Below are 23915 nucleotides of genomic sequence, written 5' to 3' on the forward strand. Positions count from 1 at the left end.
ACTTGTGCTCTGTATACTGGCTTCATACTCAGTCAGCATACTTTGGAGCCCAGAGACGTGGTTTGCGCTGAAGCACGCAGCGCTGAGGACCGAATTCCAGTGTGCTGCATGAGCCAGGAATGGTGGCAGGGTCCAGACTTGTGCCTGCGTGTCCCCGGCATCCCTGGGGGTCTGTGCCCACAGCACTGCATGGCTCTGGGTCCCTCTGTGACATGAGCAGGGGTGCAGGGGCACCTTCCTGCCCAACTTTTGCTGGAGCTTATTTTGGGTGCGGAAGGTCCCACGACTGCCTAAGATCAGCCTTGGGCGAGCCTTGCCTCGCAGGAGGGGGCAGGAACGGCTGGGAGCAGCATGGCAAGGGGCGAGCTGGGAGCGAGGGGAGCTGGCGGCAGGAGCTGCCCCGGCCGCCCGGCGCCGGCAGGTGGGGAGCGGGGCCGGGCCTGCGGGTGCCGCTGGGCTCCGGCCGCGCTCAGGCCCCAAGCAAACGCCACCCAGGCGGGGGCGTGGGGACCGCGGCTCGGAGGGCAGCGGGCTGTGCGGCCGGGCCTGCCGGAAAAAAATCCACCAGTAAGAAAAACCGCCAGAAATATAAACAAATAAATGTGGGACCAGGGACGCGGGCGCCGCACGCCACTCAGCACGCGCCGCGACTCCGTGCCCGGGCAGGCCCGCCCCACGCCTCAGCACACGCTCCTCCGCCCGAGCACCCGCCCCCTGCCCCTCCCGATTGGCTGCAGCCCTGCTGCCTTCTCCCCCTTCCTCGAGCGCTAGCCAATCCGAGGCGAGACTAACCCAGGAGGCCGCTGGGGCGGGACCTCCTGTTCGGATTTTCCTATTGGCGGATTTTTGCCATTTGCTGCCCGGCCCCTGTTGCCCGGTAGAACAGAGACGGTGGGGGCGGCGCTGCGATTGGCTGACGGGTGCTGCGCTTGGCTCGTGACGATTGGCAAGGTAAAAAGAGAGGGGAGGGGCGGAGGAAGGAGCGCCCTCGGTCTTTTCCCCACACCCCACCCCCCGTTCCCCCCACTTCCGCCCTTCTCATTGGCTGAGACGCCGCCCGGGAGGAATTTCCGATTGGTCAGCGCACGCTGTTGCTAGGCAGGCCAGGCGGTGGGCGGCGGAGCTCCCCCTTCTGATGAGTCGGCTCTGAGGTTCACTCAGCACGAAGTGCCCGGATCCGCCGTCGTCCCCGCCAGCCTGCTCAGGACCCGCAGCCCGCTGCCGCCGCCCGCCCTGAGGAGCCGCTGCCGCCCGCTTCCCCTCGCCCCTTCCCCCCCAGCGCCATGGCCTCAGGATCAGAGTAAGCGCGGGGCGCCGGTCGGGAGGCTGCGGCCTAGGCCCCGCCGCAGCGGCGCTGGGCCCGGCCCGGCCTAGCCCGGCGAGGCGCGGCGAGGCGCGGCGCGGCCCGTCGGCGGGCCCGATCCGTCCCGCGTTCCTGCTGTGTCATGCAGGCCCGGAGGAGGCGGGGGTACTGCCGGGAGGGGGATGGGCACCTCCCTGCGTGCCGCTCCTCACGCCCCCCCTGTCCCCCGGTCGGGCCTCCCCGGGAAGTGTCGAGTCATGGGGGGGGGGGGGGGGGCGGAGGCGAGGCCTGGCCGAGCCTCCCGCTGGGCCCTGGGGCCGCTTGCCTGCCATGCCCCGGCGCGGCCCGGGCCGTCCCGCCAGGGCTAGGCCGTTAGCCGGAGCGGGCTTTGTCTTCCAGGCCTCGGAGTGGCTGGTGGGGCAGCGAGGGGCACGTCCCAGCCTCCTCCTCGTAGCGGCCCTCGGGCCGGGTCTGGCAAGTGACTTGGCATTAGCAGAGGCAGACATGTTGTGCCAGGTTGCCCTCTGTGCCAGCTGAGGCAATAGGCTATATTTTCATCTCTGGTGTCTTGCCTCGCTCGGTTTTCTGTTCCAGGCCGAGGATCATCTTTCGTGCTCCTCAAAAATGAATTGAGTAATAGTGGTCTCTTGGCTCCTAGCCCATGTGTGTAAGCTACTTCATTGCACGTTGAGAGGAGTAAAAATAGCACCTAAAGAGAAACTGCCCAAATTCAGGACTACTTGAAGTGACATTTTGGGCTTGCCAGTGGCACTTATGGTCCTTCAGTGTCCATCGTTGATGTTCTTCTTTTCTTTTGCAACTCCTGAAACTTAGACCTGCTTGGTCCTGGTGAGTGAGTTCCAGCAAGCTGTGCCAAGAATTTGGTGTCCATGGTAGAGCTTGTGGTGGAAGTGACAGTCTCAGAGGTGTGTCTTGCAGCTGAGTGGGGTGAACAGTGACTTTAAAAAGAAATTTCTACTTTAGCAAAGTTCTTCTCACCACATAGGAGTCAACAAAAGTTACTCTGCAACTGGAAAAGAGTTACTTCTTAGTTGCCTTTTTTGGGTCAGTGCTTCTGGCAGCCATCTTACTGAATTGAGCCTTACCACAGCGAGTAGCGTTGCAAGAGCTAAGGGAGTGTGGTTTCTGAAGGGATTCTTGTTTTCATGTGCCTACCTGTCTGAAACAGTGTTTGAGAACTTGGCATCTTAAGCGTGAGTGCGAACTCACTGCTTGGTTGTCATGTGCTGTTCCAGTGAGTGGCTGCAGTTATCAGATACCTCACTCATTTACTTCAATGGATAAAATATTTAATGTGTTTGGGGCTTTTTTTGGTGTTTTTTTTTTTTTTTTTTTTTTTAATACATACTTGGGGAAAGCAGTTCAGTCTGTAATGTGGATATTCAGGGTGGTAAGAAACCACTAACAGGTTTTATCTTGGAAGCAAGTTCCTGAGGATATAGCTAAAAAGGCACACCAGCATTCAGAGGGTGTGACCGTTTTCACTTTCGTTACTGCAGCAGGAATCATTTTGAGTCAGTGAATTTTTGCTATAGTTTTAGCACAGACTTACAGGAAGAACTTGCTTCCTCAGTTTAAGTGGAGCCTTGGAGCTTGGTAGTCTTTCTCAGAAGAACTGCTAATTGGTAATTACTTTCTGGTCTTGGTCTTCATGCCATCCACCACAATGCATAACTTCTGGGCCTTATCACATGCTGAACAAGGAGAGCTGTGGCATAGAGAAAAATGACAAAGGATGTAAGTTGTAGCAAATTCGTCGTCCCCATGTTCTGTCCCCCCTACCATTCATTCCCTGTGTCAAATGGGGCTGTTGGACTGCTTTACTGAAAGAGAAGAGGAGGTTCAGGGTGGGAACGGGGAACCTGTTACTGTTGGTCTTTAGGGCTAGTAAGTATTTGCTTCAATATTATTGATGTCTTGCACTTCATATACAAATTCGGCCATTAATTGTGCCTAGGGGTTATGTCCTCGCTTCTGACTTTTCTCTAGGGGCAGGCTTGATGCAGGCTTTGAATTTCCTTTTAGTTCCAAAACAGCTCTAAAGCTATCTTATGTTCAGTTTATCTCCTTGTTGAGTCAGTGAAAGAAAGGAGCGAGAGGGAAAGTGTGTGAGGGAGCTCACAAAAGGGGTGAGTAGAGATGATCTAGAGGATTTGCACCAGGCTTTCTCTGATGGGAAACTCATGGTGGAGCTTTAAAAATTACGTAGCTTAGCTGTCTGTCCTACCCTTCACTGAAGTCTTGCCAACACATATAGGAGAGTTGGCAGAAGAGAGCCCCAACCCATGCCTTAAGCTTTTCTGCTTAGAGTTTTCAGTTCACGCTCTCCTTCCCTGGTACCCAGATGTCAGGGATTGTCTGAGCGTGGTTGAGGTGCACAGATATATTTTGCTCTGTCATTTCAGTTACAGCACAAGGAACCCCCAGGAAAGATGCAAGGAGGGCAAATAGTGATGATAATATTCTGAATTGCTACTGGAAGATGCTTGTCTCTCAGAGTCTTTATCATTGTCTGTAGGAGAAATAACATCACTTTCCTGTGTAGCTGACATATAATTTCATAACACCTTTGTTTCTTTGCAGAAATGTCCAGTCAGATAACTGAAGCTGACCCTGCACATTGAGATGGCTGCATGCTGTTTCTGGGAGACCTTCATTCCATTTTTAATACCTCCAAGCTTTTTGATTGCTTTAAGTGCAGTAATGTACTGGCAGCATTGATCCAGTCCTTGCTTCTTACTTAGGAAACTGTAGATTCAGTTCTTCAGTACTAAAACTTTTTTTTTCCATTCAGCAGAACTAAGTGGACCTCTTGCTGTGCTCTTCAGCACTGCTGTGTGTCAGAGGTATCTGAACTTTTTTGCAGTTTTATACAGCTCTTGGTTTATGGACAGTTCCAAAAGCTTCCACTTGCTGCCCAGTTCCTTTTCCATTTATTTTTATCTTGTGTCCCAAACTGATTTTTAGACTACACGGCAGTCTCTGCATCCCAAGGGATAGCCACTCAGTTTCAGTAATGGCTTTTGTAGTCAAAGTCTGGCAGCAGTTTCTTTTCAAAAGGCCTTTGGATCCACATCTCATGTGTGGAGGAGTATGAGTTACATTCATACTTTGAACAGGCTAAATAGGAGTATTGTTTCTTTCTGGTGTCACTTAGCTTAAGTTTTAAACTCTGTCTGCTAAATTAATTTCCAGTGGCCAGGAGCTAATGCTGAGGCAGGGTCCTTACAAATAGGCTGTTGAGTTTTTTTTCTGTTTTAACCGCATGATCCTGTCTGGCCTGACAGTGTATTTGTTTGGTTTTCTTACTGCTCTCTCAGTTTTCCTAGAAATACCACCCTTTTCAGGACTTCACCAAGACCACATTTTAGATTGCAGATGGAATTCATGAGCTTCTTCCAAGATGTGCCCAGTGGCCTTTCTTGTGTCTTTTTGGGTTTGGAGAATGGATCTGTAACATCTTACAGTGAAATGGATGGATGGCAATGTCTTACCACTTGCACTCTTTAATGAAGAGGGGAAAAAGGCGACTTTCCCAGTACCAGCAGTCCAGGAAAGACATATTTTACAGCAGCTCCTTTTGTTCACTTAAAATAATGTCTGTCATTTGCAACATGTTTCCTATGCTTCCAGGGCTTCTTTAAAACCTCTTGGAAACAAGCTGGCTGCGCTCAGAGGCTTGCGTGGTATTGTTCCCCCTTTTATGTGTCAGAGAAGGGAGCCAATACAGCATAGCCTGTCTTGGAGAAGCCCTTATCTTGAGAGGTGGGCGGCCCTTGGGTAGCATCACACTGTAGGTATGTCACCCCTCTCCTATGGACGTTTAAAAATGCAGTGAGTGTGCCACGTGACACACTGCTGCCACGGTCTGCCTTCATGCTGTGTAGCTGCTTGCTGTGCCACTTCCATTCAAGGTGTGATTCCTTCTGGTTATTTTGTCCCTAAAAGAGCGAAATGGAGCCAAAGTGTGTGGCCATCACCATTGTCCACAAAGTGTCCTACCCTTGCTGCTTGCTTAGGACAAATGTCTTATTTGTCAGAATCAAACGAACTGTTCTGACCTTAGTATTCCAGCACATCTGGAATACCTGGAGAAAGAGTCAGGTGCCTGTCAAGGAAAGTTACAGCAGTCAGCCACTGTTGTGGCTGGCAAATATACAACTTCCAAGAGCTCCTTGGGAATCAGTAGATTTGAATTCATATTTCTTTAATGGAGTGTGTTAGATTTGAAGGAAAACATTTAATCTGCCTTTCTTCCATTTCCTTGCTGTTTGATTTGCTTCATTTTGTCAAGGCAAACAAATTATCTGTCATATTTCTTGTGGCATAGTGGGCTAGAGCTGCAGTGACTCCTGTGAAAGTATTACGGAAAGGTGCTTATATCCTAAAAAAACCCACCCACCCAACCAAAAAACCCCAAATAAACAAAAAACCCCCCATTTTTCATGAGCACTTGAATATTTCTACTGGCTTGCTGGGTTTAACTAATAGGCCTTGACAGGCTAAACTCTTACAACTCTTCCTGTCAGGGGGGCTGCAGCATTGTCCTTTAATTCCTCTATTTATTTGGGATTTGACAGGAAATAGACTTGACCTTTTGTTGTGGTGGCAGTGGTTACATGTGATTTCAGATGAGTCTGACTAATTCTTTTAGGCAAAACATCTTAGAGTCAGCAACATCTCACTGACCACTTCTTTTCAAAGGTGGCTTCATAGCTATTTCCATTTGAGGCTAGTAAAGTAGTTATATTTACTGACAGAAAGCATTGTGCTTTGGAACTCCTGCAGCTGGTGTCAGGCAAAAATGTTCTTTATTTTACAAACAAGCATGTTTTTTAAAAGATAACAAAGTTGTAGAATGTGGAGATGAAAACAGGGTGGCTGGAAAGCGAGGAGCAGTATTGCTCAAACTCATAACTTCTGTTTTCTTTTCCAGTTCTAAAGTGGATGATTTATCGACTGCTATTCTGAAGCAGAAGAACAGGCCCAATCGGTTAATTGTTGATGAGGCCATCAATGAAGACAACAGTGTTGTGTCACTGTCCCAGGTGTGTCATCTATAAAATCAAAGCAGTTAATCTGGTAATTTGCAAGCTGTTACTGTGTATTAACTTGAAGTGTAACTTTGTAACATGAGCCTAAGTATTTGTGTCAGAAGCTGCTGCTGGTTGGTTGGTTTCCTAACACTCTTCCATGATAAAATGTAACTCCAATGATTCTCCATTTGTAGGGTTCAGTTGAGTTTGTGCCCTCAGTTTGGCTTCAGTATCAGCTCTTGAGCGGCGGCGTAGTGGGAGCCTCTTGTCCTTGTGAATTTAGTGTTACCACTTCCAAGATGTAATTCTCCAAAGTCAAGTAACTCTCCTTCAAGTGCTTGAATTCTTGTTCGGTCAAAAGGTTTTTCTAATGCTGTTACTGTTCACAGGCAAAAATGGATGAGTTGCAGCTGTTCAGAGGGGACACTGTCCTGCTAAAAGGAAAGAAGAGGAGAGAAGCAGTCTGTATTGTTCTGTCAGATGACACCTGCTCAGATGAGAAGATCCGCATGAATAGGGTTGTTCGAAACAACCTGAGAGTGCGCCTGGGTGATGTAATCAGGTGAGGACTCGTTTGCGAACTGTTGCATAGCCCTGGGTTACCTAAATAATTTGTGTGCTGCCCCTGAATTGATCGAGTCAGCAGCAGAAGCAGGGTCTGCAAGGAAATATTCTTACATCTTCCAGAGGAGATCACAGAAGCATTTTCAGGATCAGGGATCTCAATTTATTTTTGCTTGTGTTTCTGGCTATATGCATATTCAAATTAATACTAAAAATCTGTGCTAAAGATTCTCAAATCTCTTCAGCACCTTCAGGAGCCCATGTCCTGCTATTAAATTGAGTGGTTCATTCATCCCACTGTTGTCACAGTCATCTTCTCAAATTTATATTGTCATTTGTCTTGTCTAAATTTTTAAATGTCCACAGTGTAAACTGTGGAAGGTATTAAAGCAACATTGTAATCGATCTCGTAGTAGCTGAGCTTCCCTATGGCAAAAAGAAGTTAAAACTTGCTTGGAAATGAGTGACAGAAACATAAAGCAGTCACATAACAAGTTTACAACATCCCCAAAGGATGTTTATATTCCAGTCCTTGATATAAAAATTATTTTAAATTTAGAAATGCTTTAAAAAGCATTGCAGGAATTTTATTGCACAATACCTGCAGAAAGTAGTGAAGTGTGTATTTCAGCTTATGGGACGCAGGTTCTGTTCTGTGGTGGGAGGGGTGGGGGAAAGCAGGTCAGCATTTCTTAAGCATACAGATGCTGGTTTGCAGGCTTAAATATGGGAGTGCTAATAGCTGCTCCTCCTGAGCATTGTCCTAATCTGGAATGTCCTGCATGTTCTGGGAGAATTGGTTTCTGACACTAAATTTCTGAGGTGGTACTTGGAATGATCTCCAAAGTGCAAAATGTGCTTCATACAAACTTTTTAGAGGAGAGAAATGAGACTGTTCCACCCATCCCCCTATGACTAGAAAATGCAAGTTCTAAACACCGCAGTAGTCAAAACAGAATAGTGCTTTGTGTTGGTCTGTGGATTTACAGTAAATGTGAATCCATACTGGACTGGCTTGCGTATATGTGGTTAGTAGAAGGTCAGTCTCTTATTTAACTTTAGACAAAATACGCAAGTATCTATAATGAAAAACAAGAAAGATTTTTGAAAAACAGGGGATGTTATAAATGGTTAAGAAAACATGGTCATATGAGAAGGAATAGATGCCATAAAGTAAGTCAAGCTGAGACATAACAAGGTAGGCTTAAGGAGATAATGAGACCAAACATAAAATTACTTGAACTATGTGTGTATCCTTATTAGCATACTAAAAGATCCAGCCTGGAGCAAAGAAAGCCCCCTGCTGACAAAGCCCCCTCTGCACAGAACATGGGGTGAAAAAAAATAATGCTATGCCTTTAAAGGGAGACAAGTCTTATAAGAACCAGTGAGAATTGTGATTAAACCCAATTGTAAACAATTGTTCACGGTGTATCAAGTGTTTTATTGTGTATTATGAGGCTTGTGAGCTTTGTGGATTTACCATCTAACTGGAGTTTTCTTCTGTTGTAGCATCCAGCCTTGCCCTGATGTGAAATATGGTAAACGTATCCATGTGCTTCCAATTGATGACACGGTAGAAGGGATCACAGGGAATCTGTTTGAGGTCTATCTCAAGCCGTACTTCCTGGAAGCATACAGGCCCATCAGGAAAGGTAATAGTGCCTGTTATTGAAGTCCTGATGGCAGCGAGTGCGAGCTAGTCCTGAGACTGTTCTGAATAAAGAGAATTTCTAGAAGCTTGCAGAGATCTCTGCGAAGCATTAGACTGACATCTGTAGAGTGAGATTTTGCTGTTGCTGATTTTTTTCCAGATCTTCAGAAGAAAGTATGATTGCTGCTGCTGGCTGGCAGAGCAGCTTGATTTTTTTTTTTTAATTATTTCTTTTTTTTTGCTACATGAGATGGGAGAGTATCAGAAAAGGCTCAGGGTAGAACTCAGGAGAAAATCTCATTAAACTAAGTTGCTACCACTTGATGGAATTGGGGAGTTGCCTGCATGTTGAGCAATTGCTTGGGTATATCAGCTTGCTCTCTGATAAATTCACCTCTTCAAAATAACTGGGAGAATGTGTAGAAAAGTAAGTGCACTTTAGAAGTTGTGCTAGTAGCGTTTCTGCTGGAACAAATAGGTCCTAATATACTATGCTGTAGCCTGGTTTAGCCAGGAGTCATAGTGCAGTATTATTTATGATTCTGCTTCTGGAGACAACCCGTTATAACTAGTACCAACTAGTTATAATAACTTCAAAATAGATTTTCATCAAGCTAGTTCTTTTTGCCTGTTTCAGGAACGTTAAATTGAAACTGAATGGAAAAGAAATGTGATTCCTTGTCTTTGTGTTTTGTGTTTAGGCAGAGTATTCTTTTCTATTGTTTGCTGGTTTGGTTTGCTGCTTGTTACTGGATGAAATTTGAGAACTTTATAACTGCTGCGAATCTAAATGGTGCCCGGGTAGTCACAGTACATGCAGCTCTGGAGTTTAAAATGCAGAGCAGTTTCAAATGACAGCAGTGTATGCTTGCATAGCCCACTTCCTCATCCTCTGGGGCTGCTGGTAGTACAAGGGTCAACATTTTGCAGCTGTCAGTTGCAGCAGGCTACTGCAGTGTGGGGTTTTACAGGTGACATCTTCCTGGTGCGTGGAGGGATGCGTGCAGTGGAGTTCAAAGTGGTGGAGACAGATCCAAGTCCATACTGCATAGTGGCTCCGGACACAGTGATCCATTGTGAAGGAGAGCCGATCAAACGAGAGGTGAGCAGAATCCTGCCACATGGTTCTCCTGAATCTACTCTGTCCAAAGTCTGTTTCTGTCACAGGGGATGAGAGCAGCAGTGTTTGTGGTTCCTGTTTTTGGCATTTTGTGTATTTAATGTAATGGTTACAAACTCCAGTTTCAGGACATGAGCTGCTGCTGGAGGTCGTCAGAGAAATGTACTTCCAGTGTCCTTCCTCATATACTGAGATAGCAACCAGTGCGTAGGTTTGCTGATGAGATGACATACTTTGGCAGCAGCTGGTTTTGCATCTGCTTCCAGATGTCTCATGCTGGACTTGGGTGCGTCTTTTAATTCCAAAGTTGCCTTGTTCCATAGGAGGAAGAGCTTACAATGTCACTAAATTTCATGCCACGTGAAAAGAAAGCAATTAGTGCTTTTTCAGTGAGAAATCTGAAATCCAAAAATGGTTGACTTCTAAAAATAAATAAATAAATAAATGAATCCCCAGTCCCTTAAGGTGTCTAGCCTTGAATGTCCCAGGTTTGAGGCAGCCCAAGTGGCTTCTCTGTCAGATTTTGACCACCTTACTGTTACAGAGTAGGGAATCTCAGAGAAATGAGCTAAGGTGGTTGCATACTTCATGAAGTAAAAGCCTTTTTACTGCCTGCAGATCAGGGTGAGTGCTAGTTTGTAGTTAGCTGCCTTCTGAAAAATTCACCTCTGTGTGACACTTGTGAGACTGCATCTGGGCACCCCATGACTCCACTTTGGGCTCTTCAGGACACAGCAGAGACGGAAAAGAGAAGGTTCAGCCAAGGCCACCGAAATGATGAGGAGCTGGAGGTCAGAAGGTAGAGTGGGATGATGCATTCTGGAGAGTCCTGGAAGGCAAAGGGGCAGGTGTACTCGCAATTGCCTGATGGGAATGGGGAGATGACCAGGCTCTTCTCAGAGCTGTGCCCAGGGAGTGGGCCAGGGGCAGTGCCATAAGGTGGATCAAGGGAAATTCCCAGTAGATACTAGGAAAAATGTTCCCCCCAAACTTGCAGCAGGACCCAGAGAGGGTAGGAATCTCCAGACGTGGAGTCCTTCATTGCTCGATAGGTCCAGACTGTGAGTGACCTGCTTGAGGTAGTAGTTCCTGTTTGTGGTGTTTGACTGAGCCCCTCTGAGATTCCAGGCTGTGTTATTTTACTGTTTTATTGTGGCCTAATGTTACAGATAACTAAGGCCAAGTAGAAATTTGGACAACCAAATGAGTGGATGCTGTAGAGCTATACTGGAAGAGCTGGTTGCAGTTGATCTTATCCACATATCTTGATCTTAATATTCTTTGTTAATTTGGGTCAATCCTAAAAGACAGCAGTACATCTCAGAACTGTATGATAGCTAGAGTATGTCAAGTAGAGATACTGCTTAATAGTTTAAGGAATAAAGTGTATTTTATACTGAGCTTCATTGTCTATTACTATCTTTGTTAGCCATGTCAGAGTGTCCCAGAGCTTGTTTTGTGCTTGAGTCTGTAGGGAGCCTGGCAGCAGAGGCTGTCATTCAAGAGTCTGAGCTTTAGTAAGGTCTAGGTATGTGCAGGCAATTCCCTTTGTATGTCTGGGAAGACAGAGCTAAGAAACAATTGTAGAAGACACCAGGAAGACTTTAAAGTGAGAATATCAAGACAGCAAAGAAGTGCCTGTGAGCAAAAACCTGGATTCCTGGCTTCTGTAGACTGGGAGGGGTTATTGAACTGTTGTTTTCACTCAAATGTTTGATACATTTCCTTCTGGATAGGATGAAGAGGAGTCACTGAATGAAGTGGGGTATGATGATATTGGTGGTTGCCGGAAGCAGCTGGCTCAAATCAAAGAGATGGTGGAACTTCCCCTCCGACACCCTGCACTCTTCAAAGCCATAGGAGTGAAGGTAGGTCTCCGTGCGCACCAGGTGGATGAGTGAGCTTGCCCTTGCAGATGACTCTTGATGTCAGAGGTTTATGAGGCATTGGCAGGGCAAATAAGTGATTTGTGGTTGGTTGGTTGTTTTTTTTTTAATGATGGTGTTAGGAAAGTACTTGCTTACATGTTCTGGACACGTATTAAAGTACTGGCAACTTGTAAAGCAGAACGATGCCTTGAATCAGTGCTGTCAGTTGCTGGCAAGGTTTTTGTTCATGTGACATGCAAAGTAGTGAGGGTGTTGATAGCAATGCTGGGATGACAGCTGTTGCATGAGTTTGCATCACAATTTCAGACAAGCTTTATCAAGTGTGTACAATTTCACTGTGAAGCTACTTGGGCATTCAGATACTAGCTCACCAAAGTCCCTTGTCTTTGTCTTCAGCCTCCACGTGGGATCCTACTGTATGGTCCTCCTGGCACTGGTAAAACACTGATTGCCCGAGCAGTAGCCAATGAAACAGGGGCTTTCTTCTTCCTCATAAATGGTAAGGTTTGTCGTTGCTTTGGCCCCAGATCTGCTATGTGCTTATTCATCCATCTTATGGTAATGAACGGTGTTAATAGGGCTTGTAGAGCCACAGTGTCTGCCTGACATCCTGCCTTACCTCTTTCAAGCATGCCTCTGGGGACATTTGGAGGCCATTTGTGTGGAAGCATCTGTAGTGGCACTTCAGCTTGATTGTGTTGTAGTAGGGTGCTTGGAAGACAGCTTTGCGTCACAGGGACTTGAAGTCTGTCTGTCTGTCTGTTCATTTATGTTGGTGAGGGCAGAGCTGGGAGCGAAGTGCTGAGATTATTCTAAGTATATGGGTGCAGGACACTTGCTTTTATTGCTGCACCATGTTCCATTTAGAAAAGAAGGTGGTCTGCTGTGGATTTCTCTTTCCTTTCAAGTAAAGCACAAGACCAGTTTTGTTTCACGTAACATCCATTGGGAGGAATTTTCCTGAAAGCTGTGAGTACCTTGGGACTTAGCTACAGGTGAGAGAACCTCCTATTGAGAACTCTCATATGTTGCAGTTGAGATTGTTACTGGTTTATGTCCAGTAAGGACCACATTCTGAATTTTCTGTCCCATTTTACAGTCAGTGCTGGAATAACTGAACATTTTTACTTAAGGAGTGCTGGTTTTCTTTTCTGTTTTCAATCACATAGACCCATGAAGGCAATAGTGAAGAACTGCATAGCACAGCATAGCAGTGACCAGCAGTAGGGATGTGACTTGCTTTGTGTCTCAAGATATCAGATGTAAATGGGCTCAGTTTAACCATATGTCACCCTTGTCATATACTTCCTAAAGTGTGTGGAAGCTGTCACTGAATGCTAATGAGCCAGCCGTTTCTTTATAGACACTTGTACTTCTGTTGCATAATAAAAATAACATTGTCAGGGTTAGTGATGCATTCGTCCCAAGCCTGGATCTGCAGGCAGTGTTGTAAGCAGAGCTGGCATGAACTGATGAATTACTTGTATTGAAGCAGTCTTAGTACCTGCCTGCACCAGTGGCTCTGCAGCTAGGGTGCTTCAGTCAGCCAGCAGCTTTGCACTCCTGAGGATCAGGTTTCTTTTTCTTGGATCTTTTAGAAGCGTACTTTCTGTTCATTACCACTCCCATCAGCATGATGGAAAAATCTGTAAAAACAGAAAAAAATCTGTAAGCCTGCACTAGTTCTCAGCAATTGTAGGAGATCTCAGAGGAGTGTTGTCCTTTCTCTTGGGACTCATTTGCTTACACTTTTTTAATGTTTTTTAATGTATCGTTTGAGAGGAGATGGAGTTTGGATTTTTGGTTTTGTTTTCTTGTTTTTTTTTAAAAAAAACCCTGATTTGTAGGAACTTAGAGAGGTAAATGTATACCTGGTAATGTAAGCTAAAGGCAGCTTCAGTATCTTAGAGCTTTTTCCTTAATTACCCTGATAATTCATCACCATATAATTTGTTTTCTCCTCTTACAAGTTACGATTGCCATTAACAGTGTGTGGTAGCACATTACAGAGCAGCTTACCAAGTGTGAAATAAGGTAAGGAAAGAGGCAGCTAAAGGTAGCTTATTGACTAGTGCTGCATTTGCATCTGTTAGAGTAAACTGAAAACACCAGAATAATGATACAAAGTAATTCTGCATGCCCTTCTTGCCTGTTCAGCTGCAAATTTAGTGTTGATAGTATTTCCTTTGGTTTAAAATACAAATTGTCCCAGAAGAACATTGACCTAAAAGAATTCAGATTCAGCTGCGTGTCTTGGGGCTAGTTGCCTCTCTGAGTGCCACAGTGCTGCTGCTTTTCAGGTCCTGAGATCATGAGCAAGCTGGCTGGTGAGTCTGAGAGCAATCTGAGGAAAGCCTTTGAAGAAGCAGAGAAGAATGCTCCTGCCATTATCTTCATTGATGAACTGGATGCCATTGCTCCTAAGAGAGAGAAGGTAAAGAAAGCATATAGAAGGTGAAGAAGTACAATCTTTTTGGTAGCAGCAGGCATGAATCTCTGCATTTGACTATAGGGTAAAGCAGTATTTAATGCTTGATTTCATTTGGACATGAGAAGAATTAGATGTAGTTCACAATGTTTCTTGACAGCTTCTGGCTGTTGAATCTGCCCACTCTGGTGCAGTACTAGCCCCTGTGCTGTGTTGTAGAGCTTTTGGTCTAACCACTGATATCTCTCTCCATAGACACATGGGGAGGTGGAACGTCGCATAGTGTCTCAGCTGTTGACTCTTATGGACGGACTGAAACAGAGAGCGCATGTGATCGTTATGGCAGCTACCAACAGACCTAATAGCATTGACCCAGCACTCAGGCGATTTGGTAACCATGATTGCAGTTTTTTCTTGTGTATCACATACTTTGTTACAGGCTATGCTTCAGGAGCCTTGGAAGAATTGAGCAGAAATTAATATTAAACATCTTCTGTGTGTTACATAAACTATCAACTTGTCTCCAGCTGCTTGTTTGAAATTCATCTCTAGGCTTCCACACTTTGGTATCATTTTCCATGCTGTATTAGGTTAGAACTTGCGGAAATAAACAAAATAATTCAGAGTGGAAAAGTGTGCTAGCTTCTATTAAGTGAAGCTGGTTGAGGACACACTGAAGGAGTAAGTGCTTAAGGAGATGTTCATGCCTTAGGTTGCAGAAGGCTCTGGACTGTCTGATTTCTCTTCTATTGGTGAGAAGTCTGGTAGTTTCTGAGATCCAGGTTTTCTAAACTTTTCATTGTGAATGAATGTCTGGTGTGTGTCCAGTTGATGAAGTCTGTAATAGCAAACCAGTCACATGTGCAGGGGAAAACAGCCTCTTAAATGTGTAGCAAGCCATTTGAATGCCCGTCTATAGCCAGAGGAAAATTACAAGTGCATGTACCTTGGTTAATATTGCAGTAATACCTCTCTTCAGATGCTGGGGCAGTTTATATTTTTCACCACTTCAGTACTGCTGTGAAAGTTCTGAAAAATGAAGTCTGTCAGTATTTGCGGACTCTTGTGATGAGGACACAAAGGTAGAAATAAACAAAAATATCTCATGGTGTGTTGGTTCAGGGGAGCATATTTTCCTAACAGTGAGGCTTGGAAAGTTACTAAACCAACAATCCAGTGTGTCACATAATTTTGAACTCTAGTTAATGCAGTAGTCTCACTTTCCCTAAATGGCTAAAGCCTTTCCTCCTTTTCTGATCTGACTCTGCTGCTGTGCTGACAGATGCTGCAGAGAAACCCAAAGCTCTGGCATTTTCTGAAATTGTATGTGTTTGTGGCTTGTCATCATGTTCAGTCAGAGGAAGGCAGCAACTGCAGCTCTGCTAGTTTGCAGCATCAGCAGCTCAACGTATGTTTTGTGCTCCCCAGGTCGTTTTGACAGAGAGGTAGATATCGGTATCCCAGATGCCACCGGGCGCCTGGAGATCCTGCAGATCCACACAAAAAATATGAAACTGGCTGATGATGTGGATCTGGAACAGGTGAGTAGTATGCTATTAGGAAAGCTTGTCTTTGCACACAGACATTCCCAGTGCTCTGTTTTGTAGTGGAAGAGTTGTTAAGCCTTGATCGCATAAATGCAGTTGCTCATTTAGGACAGCATGAAACTGTGAATGTGTGATCTCTGGGCTTCCTTCTAACTAGTTTACCAGTGAACAAAAATCCTCACTCACTAGTTAAGAATGCCATGGCTAAGAGAAACAAATGTGTATCATCAGTCCAGTCTGGAAATGCCCTGCCCCTGTTCTTCTGGGTTTGTTTGCTGGGCATTCTCTTTAACAGTAAAGCAAGCCTGAAACAGCTCTCTGAGAGCTGGGTGAGCATTGTGGTGATACTGAACACCCTGTGTAAACTGGATGGTTCCTGTAATCTCTGTCCTGAATGAAGAACTGCAGTCCTCAGGGTTATCTTTCTGTATACCATCTGAATTCCAGTTGCAGCTTGGATCTCAAGTAGGAGGTGGAACAGTGGTGTCTTTGCCTGTTACATGTGTGGTAATGCTTGTCTTGAGTCTGCAGGAAAGCACTGATATTGCTGTCCTCCAGAGCTTTGCTGCCCTTCCCAGTGAGTGACCAGAGCATGTGCTGCCCTTGCAGAGCATTTGCGTGTATCCCTGTGAGTCATAGTCAGTGCTCTGCTTTCAGGTGGCAAACGAGACCCATGGCCATGTTGGTGCTGACTTGGCTGCTCTTTGCTCAGAAGCTGCCCTTCAGGCTATCCGAAAGAAGATGGATCTCATAGACCTAGAAGATGAAACCATCGATGCAGAAGTGATGAACTCACTGGCTGTGACAATGGATGACTTCAGGGTAATGCAGGAGTGCCCCTCTTTTTTGTTGCAATGTCTAATTTCTTATCTGAAGCAAGTGGAACATAATATGTTAGAATTCACATAATGCCGTTTCTTATAATGGTAGTGGGCTCTGAGCCAGAGCAACCCGTCTGCTCTTCGGGAGACTGTGGTGGAGGTGCCACAAGTTACCTGGGAAGATATTGGTGGTCTAGAGGACGTAAAGAGAGAACTCCAGGAGCTTGTACAGGTAAGGATTTTTCAACACATTTTTTTGCTTAGTCAGCTTGAAAAATGAATTATAATAATAAAATCCAGAACTTCTTCAGATTCCTGTTTGGGCTGTGAACTGGCTAAATGCAGAGGTTTTTATGGTATTTGCTTGTAATGGACTAAAAATACCATGCTGTTCCATCTTAGTGAACTTGGAAAGTGCTGGGATGCAGCATCAGGCTTTCCATAGCTGAGTCTACAGCGTCATCTTAGGTGGGTGTTGTGCTACGTGCTGAAACAGCAGCAGTTCTGGTTCTCTTAAGTGGAGACCAGCAGTGGGACCACTGTGAGAGTCCTGTTATGTGGTGGCTTTATATGCCAGAAAGCGGTTGAAGATTCTCACACAGAGAGCCTCTGAAGGGCTTCCTGTCAGCATTAGTACAGGGACAGGTGAGAAGTAACTGTGAAGCCTTCTGTGAGGGAAAGACTGGGACAGAAAGTCAAGAATGCTCTGTGGAAACTCCTGTTGACTGCATTGGGATGGTTAGGGTTTGATACGTTCCTGCTTTCAGCTGGCACTGTAGAAACATCCTGTCTGTGAATAAAAGAATCTAATTTTCAGTCTCAATTTTCTGATGTTAAAATCATCACCTATCTCTGACCTTGTTGCTGAGGATAAATGCTCACATCACACGTCTTGCCTGATTCTGGAGAGCAGAGGGAATAGGTTAGATAATGAGCTGTTCGTTTTTGCTTCTGCAGGGCAGAGTGAAGTTGGGGTTAAGTGTGCTGGAAAACTACTTGAACTGGTACTTATTTCTTAGAGGTAAATAGGTTGTTTAAGGCAGCTTTCCAATTTAGCCACTCTTTGAACCAGTGTCCATTTAAAAACTCCAGTGGCACTGAGCAGGCAGGATCTTTTGTGTTTAACCCATCAGAAATCGCACGTAGTGTTTCTGGTAGGAGGAGAAATAAAACTGATCTACAGAAAGATGTCCTTGCCCATGGCAGAAGGATTGCACTAGGTGATCTTTGAAGATCCCTTCCCACCCAAACCATTCTGTGATTCTAAGGTACAGGCTTGTCCTGGCTCATCACAGGAGATTTTTGTTTATTTGTTTTGTTCTCCCTTAGTATCCTGTGGAGCACCCAGACAAGTTCCTTAAATTTGGTATGACCCCATCAAAAGGGGTTCTGTTCTATGGGCCACCTGGTTGTGGTAAGACGCTGCTGGCCAAAGCCATTGCCAACGAATGCCAGGCAAACTTCATTTCCATCAAGGGGCCAGAATTGCTCACCATGTGGTTTGGCGAGTCTGAAGCCAACGTGCGTGAGATCTTTGACAAGGTAAGCATTTCTTCTGCTCCCTCTGCTGTGTCTGTGCTGAGGTACCCCCAGAACTTTGTCTCCACAGCATCTGCCTTACTGGCCTCGTTCTTGTCTGTGTCCTTTGTGTTTTCTCCACTTGCACCGAGAGCGGGAGCTGCCTTCCTGATGTTGGGGAATTAACCCTCTTCAGCAACATAGCTATTTAAACCCTTTTCTCTGGCTACAGTTTACATCTGTTGTTACAGGGTGATAGGTGCCCCAGTGCCTTAGCAGTGAGGCTAGCATTAGAACGGCGTAGATATCATCCACGTCCCTGAAGACTTAACACCTCATTAGCCATCACCATCTACAGATTTTCAGAATATCTTGTCCTGCATAATATCTTGTCAAAAATCTGCAAAATATCTTCTCAGGTTCTTGTCCTGCAATTTACGTGGCTTAGAAAGGAGCTCACTCCTCCTGCCCAGTTGCTCCATAGGTAGTGTTGCCTGCTGTTCCAGAACATATCTGTGTGGATTACCCTGGCAATCCTCACTTTTGTGGTCAGGGAAGGTGCTGGTAAAATAAAGTTGGAAGGAGAGTGAGAGAGAAGAACCTAGGTTGGGAGAGAACCTCAGAGGCCATCTAGCCCAGCTGTTTGTCCAGAGCAGGGAGATAACTTGGAAGTTTGATTAGGTTGCTCAGTGCCTCATGTTCTTGACACGTGCTATGGGTGGAGAGTTCCTGACCTCTCTGGGCGTGTGTGTTAGTATTTGAGCACTCTCACTGTGAAGAATTTTTTTTTTCCTTATTTCTAACTGGAGTTTTCTTTGCAGCTGTTTGTGCCTGTGGTCTTTCCTCCTTTCACTGCACACCTCAAAGAAGGATCTGGCTCCCTTTTCCCTGTGACTACCCATTAGGTAGCTGAAGACAGCTATTGGATTTCCCCTTTCCATTGGATATATCTTGCCTACTGATACTTGAGGCCCTAAATAACCAGTTAATGTCCCCTGGCCTTGCAAGGAAAATTCTAATCCAGGCAAACTGACTCCAGCTTTCTCTTTAGGCACTGGAGTTTCCATGCTTCTGCCTACTCGGCAAGGCTCTTGAAATTCAGCTTGTTGTTCAGGAGGAGTTAATTGAAGGTTTGTGTGGCAGGAGACTGTTCTGGAGCAGCTCCTTCAAGCTCTTCTTGCAGCAGCAGTGCTTTGGTACTCCTCTGAGCTGCTGTAATAGTAGGGTAGGCTGAGTGTGAAGTCAGCATGCTCCTCACTGGGTGGTATTAACATGGACTAATTGTTCCCGTTTCCTTTTTGTAGGCCCGCCAAGCGGCCCCTTGTGTGCTTTTCTTTGATGAGCTGGACTCCATCGCAAAGGCTCGAGGTGGGAATATTGGTGATGGTGGTGGTGCTGCAGACCGTGTCATCAACCAGATCCTGACTGAGATGGATGGCATGTCCACCAAAAAGAATGTCTTCATCATTGGAGCCACCAACAGGCCAGACATCATTGACCCAGCCATCCTGCGCCCCGGCCGCCTGGATCAGCTCATCTACATCCCCCTGCCTGATGAGAAGTCTCGGGTTGCTATTCTTAAGGCCAACCTGAGGAAATCACCAGTTGCCAAGGTAGGATCTGTGACCTGAGCGTGCCTGACTTGGGTTTGCTGTGTGCTGCACGTGTTCCTCACAAGCAGTGGACAGAACAGAGGGCTTGTGAATGCTGGGGACAGAGCTGGGAAACCTTCAGTCCCTGAAGGATGGAAATGAAGTGGTAGGGGGGGGAGTCTTGATCTTTGAGGTAGGTGTTAACAAAGCTAGGCGTCCGTCTGTAAGCACAGCAGGTCTTTGTCACACGGTGGAGTTCTGCCCACAGCACGGGAACAGGGAAGCCTGCTATGGCAAGATGGAAAAGATCCTTGTACTCTGAAAGAAAAGTTAATGTAGGACACAGGGGTGGGAAAGGGAAAGAGGAACCATTGCAGTTAATTGTTGCTGAACTCTTATCGTACGCAAAAGCTATGTTCTCTGCCTGGGGAGTAGGCCATCATTCAACTGATAGTTAATCAGAGAAAAGCAGATGTCAAGTGAGAGCTCAAGCTTTTTTTATGCCAAGCTTACCTTTTAAAGTTCTGTTGGGAAGGAAAGCTTCAGAGGAGGTTGTGGTACTGCCCCCTCAGCTGAGGGGAAGGAGAACTGTCAGTTGTTTTGGTCTGCCTGTGCCCCATTTCCAGTGTGACAGTGCTTTGTTTGACTCTTAATGCTGAGACCTGAGCAAATCATATCCTAAATCCACAAGTGCAGAGGCATTTAGAGCCACCTCGTGGATTCTTGGTGGATGTGTGGGGAGTGTGGCCTGCCTTTGTGTGGTTAACTTCCAAAGACAGGAACCTTAAAAGCTGATCTTTCCAAAAGTGGCCGGAGTTGAGGCAGCACCTTGATACCATGGGATCTGAAAACACTTCTCTGTCACCTGAGGATGTAAGGTGTTAAGGAGAGGCCTTTCTTGCTTGCCTTTTTTTTTTTCTTTTTTTTTTTTTTTTTTTTTAAACTTGTCTTTTCCCACTAGGATGTTGACCTGGATTTCCTAGCTAAGATGACCAATGGCTTTTCGGGGGCTGACTTGACAGAAATTTGCCAGCGTGCCTGCAAACTGGCCATTCGTGAGTCCATTGAGAGTGAGATCAGGCGAGAACGTGAGAGGCAAACCAACCCTTCTGCCATGGTGAGTGGGGCACTGTGAGCTTTCCCTGCTCAGGTGTATGAGGTGTCAAGTGTTCCTCCCTCTGATTGTCATATGGGGACAAGTGGACTTTTACACAGAGTGTGGAGCTGGAGCGCTCTGCTCTCATCTTGTGGGAGGCTGAGGCCCTCCTGGGGTGGCTCATGGTCAGTATTGCTCAGAAGGCCCCTGCTGCAGCCCTGACTCACACTCCGCTGCAGCATCTTTCTCCAGCCCCCTCGCTGGTGGGTGTTGGAGCATCCTGGCCTGGAGGGAGGCTGTGGGTGGCTGTTGGGCCGTGGAGCTCAGGCACACAGCTCACCTGGCCCCTCTGTCCTGCTGCAGGAAGTGGAGGAGGATGACCCGGTCCCCGAGATACGCAGGGATCACTTTGAGGAGGCCATGCGCTTTGCTCGCCGCTCTGTCAGTGACAACGACATCAGGAAATACGAGATGTTTGCACAGACTCTACAGCAGAGCCGTGGCTTTGGCAGCTTCAGGTAACCATGGGGAGGTGCAGGGAGGGCAGCATGCTCAGCTGGCCCCAAAGCAGGGCACCAAGGCAGATTTCTGCTGGATTCTGGATAACAAACCCCTTTTCCACTATGCTTTCTGATTCTCCCCGGTGTGTACAACGGCCACATTGCAGGTGTAGGCTGTGCTGCAGGTGTTTTGTAGCTGCTCTGTTAGTGCTCCTGAGCTCCATCAACCCTTTTTCCTCTTAACACAAGTGGCAGCCCAGTGAGCTTTTTGTGTGACCTGTCCTAAGGCTTCATCCCATTTCTTCTGCCTGTCCTACTTGGCACCAGGGTATTGGTGTGGAGGGAGGGGATGGTGCTGAGCTGTGTGGAGGCTTTTGAACAGCATCTCTTCTTCTGCGCTGCTGCACACAGGTTCCCGTCGGGCAACCAGGGCGGTGCTGGTCCGAGCCAAGGCACAGGAGGTGGCAGCGGGGGCAACGTGTACAGTGAAGACAACGATGATGATCTCTACGGTTAACTTGCTGTCCTTGGTCGACCAACCTCCAAACTAGGCCACGTTGTACAGGGAAAAATCCAATGTTCAATGGACTCTTGGCTTCTTCATTCCTCAGTCAGAACAGTGTAGCTGCACGTCAGACTTTGTACAGGGAATGTTTTCTGCAGGCACAAATCCAGACCGTTGTTCAGTTGGGAGGCAGACAGTGAATTAACAAGGAGGGGAACTGACTTAATTTCTGAGAAATTTCTGTTCTAGTTTATGTGGCAGAAATCAGCTTTTAGCAAAGGGTACAACGCTAGCCTATATTAAAAAAAAAAAAAAAACAACAAAACAAACAACAAAACCCCATAAAAATAATAAAAATCCCACAAAACTCTAGCCGGGCCCTGGCAGTTCCTTTGTGTGGTGCTGGTGCTGTCTGTAAACCGGTGTCTGGGATGCCGTGGGTTGCTCCTCTGGTGGGGTCCATCTGTATGTGCACGTCCCTGCTGCGTACGGGATTGCGCTTCTTAACACTTCTTAGCTCGCGTTAACTGAAGAAACGGGTTTGGCTGTGCCTCCCCACTGCCCTGGCTTGGCAAGAAAGCCTGGCAGCAGGTGTCTGGTGTTGCTGCTGCGATGCTTGCCGTGAGCTGTCAGCTCTCCTGCTGCTTTGGCTCCTCTGCAGCAAAGGACTTCTCCAACGAATCGTGTCTCGTCTGTCCTGTCTGGTGGCACTTGGGCTGTCTCTGGGGCTGCGGTGACACCGCTGTGGTTGGGCAAGAGGGGAGCTTCAGCACAGCGCTTCGTGCATCCCCTTGGCTTTCTGATGACAGTCTTGGATCTCTGGTTGTGCCCTGAACGCTAGTTGGATTCTGACCATGGTTCTCCTTCCCTTCCACTTCCATCTTGCTGCCTTGCTCCTTGGTTTATTTTCCTTCTCTGAATTGAGGAAAGTGCTGCTGCGTTACTTCTTGGTGGTTTATGTGAGAAGCCCTGGGTCTGGTCCCATCATGTACACATGAGCAGGGTGGGAGGCTGGATTCGGAACCTCTTGGAGGCAGGAGCCATAGGATACGTGTGCCGTCGGCCTTTGGGGGGTGCAGGAGCTGAGGGTTCCACAAAGAGTGTTAAATGCAGACGGTGCGGCAGGAGGTTGCCCTGGGCCCTTCTGACTTCCCTGCCTCCCCTCCCCTGCTGCAGGAGTTGTGTGGGGCCCGTGTGGGGCCCCAAAGCCTGGCAGATCTTGGAGGGCTCCATCAAACCAGCTGGATTGAAGGGGAGAGAGGAGTGTCAAGGTGGCAGAAGGATGGGGCTGTCTGTGAGAGGGGGCTTGTGCATGGCAGCGGGGAGAAACGCACTGGAGTCGGGGATGCTGCCTTTAAATAGGACAAGCTCCTGCTGGGGTAGGAGGCCACGCAGGTCCCTGGGGAGGGTGGGTGGCTCAGGTGCTCTGTCCTACTTCAGAGATGTCTACCCTGTCCTCATGCCACCTCTATTAGAGAAAACGCTGCTGCTTGCTCCTGCCATTGCCAGCTGCGATGGCAGCAGGGCCTGGCGCTTCCCTGCCCCCCACCAGCTCTGGTTTTGGGTTAGGTGGCACCTGGAAACACTGACCCCAGGGCCACTTCCCTGCCTGCCCTTCTCCCCATGGGTCCCGCGGGACAGATGCTGGCTTTGCTTTCGTGTCCTACTGCTTCCCCACTGCGACCCCCGAGAGAGGCAGCTCCATCTGGGGTGGGGGCACCAGGAACCAGCTGCTTTCAGCCACCCAGGAAGGGGGAAGGGGCTGCTCCGCACCCTCCCAGGAGCTCTCCAGGACTCTTCCCAAAGCCTTCCTTGGTTCTGACAGGGGGTGGGTTTCTTCTTCCCTCTGTTTGAGCACGTTACCACCCAGCAAGTGCTGGGCAGAGATCCCACCTGGCATCTCGGCCTGCTGGGGAGGCTGGGACAAACAGGCCACGGGATGGTGGTGAGCATGTCCCAGCTCCCAGCAGCCCAAGTCTTCCCTGCTGCCTCTCTTAACTCAGGATGCTATTTAAATCCAGCAGGAGCGCTGGAAAACCTTATCTTTCTTTCTTGCCACCTATGGTACATGGCTCCTTGTGGGGAGAGTGCCCGTGGGGGCTCTGAGGGCACCTGCCCATGCCCTGGAGTAGTGTATAAACCTGCTAGGGGGCTGAAGGTGTCCCCCACACCAGTACTTGCAGCAGCAAGGGACCTTGGCTGGCTTCCAGCAGTCCCAGGAGAGCAGCTGGCACTGGGGACTGGGTCGGCGCCAGCCCATGCCCCTTTCCAGGGGCCAGGACCCCAGCAGAGACCCCTGGTAGCTGCAGAGGCAAGAGCCT

At 47.3% G+C, this 23915-nt stretch overlaps 1 protein-coding gene across 1 annotated transcript; it reads left to right on the forward strand.

The window, feature by feature from the left end:
* The first annotated feature begins 1120 nt into the window (after nt 1–1120).
* LOC121081028 (valosin containing protein) lies at nt 1121–21966 on the forward strand. Its single transcript, XM_040579638.1, has 17 exons — nt 1121–1300; nt 6261–6372; nt 6750–6922; nt 8437–8579; nt 9550–9680; nt 11435–11566; nt 11984–12086; nt 13888–14021; nt 14271–14406; nt 15444–15556; nt 16220–16384; nt 16493–16615; nt 17713–17925; nt 19206–19514; nt 20455–20610; nt 20953–21107; nt 21501–21966. Exons 1-17 carry the CDS (start codon nt 1284–1286, stop codon nt 21604–21606), a joined length of 2421 nt encoding a protein of 806 aa, XP_040435572.1. The 5' UTR covers nt 1121–1283; the 3' UTR covers nt 21607–21966.
* Nucleotides 21967–23915: the final 1949 nt, after the last annotated feature.

The sequence above is a fragment of the Falco naumanni genome, chromosome Z, assembly GCF_017639655.2.
Source record: "Falco naumanni isolate bFalNau1 chromosome Z, bFalNau1.pat, whole genome shotgun sequence".
NCBI classification, from domain to species: domain Eukaryota; kingdom Metazoa; phylum Chordata; class Aves; order Falconiformes; family Falconidae; genus Falco; species Falco naumanni.

What these genes read in the sequence shown, in the direction of transcription:
- LOC121081028 (XM_040579638.1), top strand. An exon ending in TTTCTTCTTCCTCATAAATG is followed by an intron (nt 12,087 to 13,887) that starts GTAAGGTTTGTC and finishes GCTGCTTTTCAG; the next exon opens with GTCCTGAGATCATGAGCAAG. An exon ending in TGACAATGGATGACTTCAGG is followed by an intron (nt 16,385 to 16,492) that starts GTAATGCAGGAG and finishes TTATAATGGTAG; the next exon opens with TGGGCTCTGAGCCAGAGCAA.